Consider the following 2,010-nt stretch of genomic DNA (forward strand, 5'->3'; position numbering starts at 1 on the left):
CTGAGGAGGGAGGAGGGTCGGGGGGCAGAGAGAGGGGAGCCGGGGAGCGGAGCGGGTGCCGCGGCTGCCGCCGCCAGCGGCACACCGACCCTCTGCCAGCGCAAACGACCCAGGGGCGCCACCACGGCCACCACCACCACCACGGCCACACCCCTTCACAATCGCGCTCACATGCGGCCTCCCCCTGCCGTCTGGGAACTCGCTGAAGGTCAGCAGGAATCGCTCGCAGGGAGAGATGAGCAGACGCTGCACGTTGGGATGGCTGCAGGGCGCGGGGAGGGGGGGGGACGGCGCGGCGCGCGGGGACGGGAGCGAGCAGGTTTTGGGGGGTGTCAGAAGAAGGTGAGAGAGCAGGGGATTCCACGGCGGCGCCGGAGCCGCGCCCCAGCCTGTGCGTAGATCTGCAGCACCGCACTGCTACCGCAAGCTGCCCCTGCCCCTGCTCCCGCTGCTCCCGCCAGCCGCCCGCCAGCCACGCGCCAGCCGCCCGCCAGCAGCTGCTGCGTCAGCGCCTGCGGGCCCACCTGACGCGCATGAGGCGGCCAAAGGAGGCGCCCCCCCACATGGCCACGCCCTGCCGGTGCACAGTGGCCAGCATGCTGCCCTGGGGGCTCCACTCCACAAACGCCTCTGCAGCGGGGAGCGGGGCAGGCGCAGGGTGTGTGTGTGCGTGTGTGTGTTGTGGGTGTGCTCTCTGTGGTGGTGGCACACGCGGCTCAGCTCCCCGGCGCAGGCCGCGAGAGACCAGGCCGCCCCCAACGGATCAGGCGGCGTCGCCAGCGACGGCGGTACGCGGCGGTACGCGGCGGTACCCCCCGCGCACCCGACCAGAAGCTGCGCTTGTACACCGTCTCCTCCTGCTGCTTGGGCGCGTCATTCCAGCACACCTCAGTCTCGTCGCCGTACCGGATGGCAAACTGGTCGCGCCCGCGCTTGTCGCTCAGCCACTCCTGCACGCGGCGGCGGCGGCCGGTCGCTATCGCTGCTGCTGCTGCTGGCTGGTGGCGGCGGCGGCAGCGGCGGGCGGCTGGCGCCCCACGGCCAGCATGCAAGAGCACTGCGTGGGAGGGGCGCGGCCAGGCCAAGCCGGGACGCCCACCACTCCCGCGCAGCCTTCCACCCCCCGGCTGGCCCCCAGCCGCAGCCCCCGCCGCCGGCACGCCTCGACCGGCATCCGCGCCGCACCACGCCAAGCCACCGCACCCACCAGCCACCGCACCACACCGACCACCACCGCCACCACCAGCCACCACGCCACGCTACACCAGCCACTTCCAGCGACCACCACCACGCCACACCGAGCAAACACCGCCACCCCGCCCCTCCCAGCCCACCAGCAGGTTTTCAGCCGGTGCATACGTGCGCTCCTCGGGGCCGCCATACTCGTCGGGCACCTTGGCCAGCCGGTCTGCCTCGTCAAACAGCGTGGCCGCAAACTTGTGCGCCTTGTCCAGCTGGTAGCCGTTGAGGGCGGCCTGGAGGAGGGGGCGAGGCCGGGGGGCAGGGGGCAGGGGGCAGGGGTTCAAGGCAGGGCAGGGAGGAGGCGAGGGAGCGGGTGGTGAGCAGAGGAGAAGGGGGCCGGGCGGGGTGGGGCTGGCTGCCTCAGGCCCGGAGCCGGCCGCGCGGCCCGCCTGTCGTGCTCCATCCGGCGATTCCCGTCCCCTTCCGAACCGAAAGCAAGCACCCGCTCGCGGCCCAACCCCCGGCCCCCCCGGGCGCGGCACCCACCTGCGCGGCCCGCGCCTGCTCCGCGTTCTCATACTCCACAAAAGCATAGCCCTTGCTGCGCTTGGTGGCCTCGTCCTGCGGGTGGAACAGGCCGCCCTCGCGGATGCGCCCGCTGCCGCCAAAGATCTTGGTCAGGATAGCGGTCAGCTTGTCGTACTTCTCAGCAGGCACAGCGGGCAGGTTGTCCACCACTGCGGCCAGCACGCGCGGGCCGGGGCAGGCGCGCAGGGTGAGTGCGCCGCAGGCAGGCGGCAGCGCATGCGCGCCCGTCGCCCGGTGGGT

The 2,010-nt window shown here is 73.0% G+C and overlaps 1 protein-coding gene across 1 annotated transcript in view; it reads right to left on the bottom strand.

The window, feature by feature from the left end:
* The window catches only part of CHLNCDRAFT_59481 (hypothetical protein), a gene marked incomplete at both ends in the record, with an annotated part of 7,174 nt that overhangs the window by 4,155 nt on the left and 1,009 nt on the right, over positions 1-2,010 (bottom strand). The window contains 5 exons of the mRNA XM_005852242.1: positions 152-262; positions 525-630; positions 824-950; positions 1,335-1,475; positions 1,729-1,919. Coding sequence (XP_005852304.1) covers positions 152-262; positions 525-630; positions 824-950; positions 1,335-1,475; positions 1,729-1,919 — 676 coding nt within the window. The remainder of the gene's footprint in view (positions 1-151; positions 263-524; positions 631-823; positions 951-1,334; positions 1,476-1,728; positions 1,920-2,010) is intronic.

The sequence above is a fragment of the Chlorella variabilis genome (genome assembly GCF_000147415.1).
Source record: "Chlorella variabilis unplaced genomic scaffold CHLNCscaffold_84, whole genome shotgun sequence".
Taxonomy (NCBI): Eukaryota; Viridiplantae; Chlorophyta; class Trebouxiophyceae; order Chlorellales; family Chlorellaceae; genus Chlorella; species Chlorella variabilis.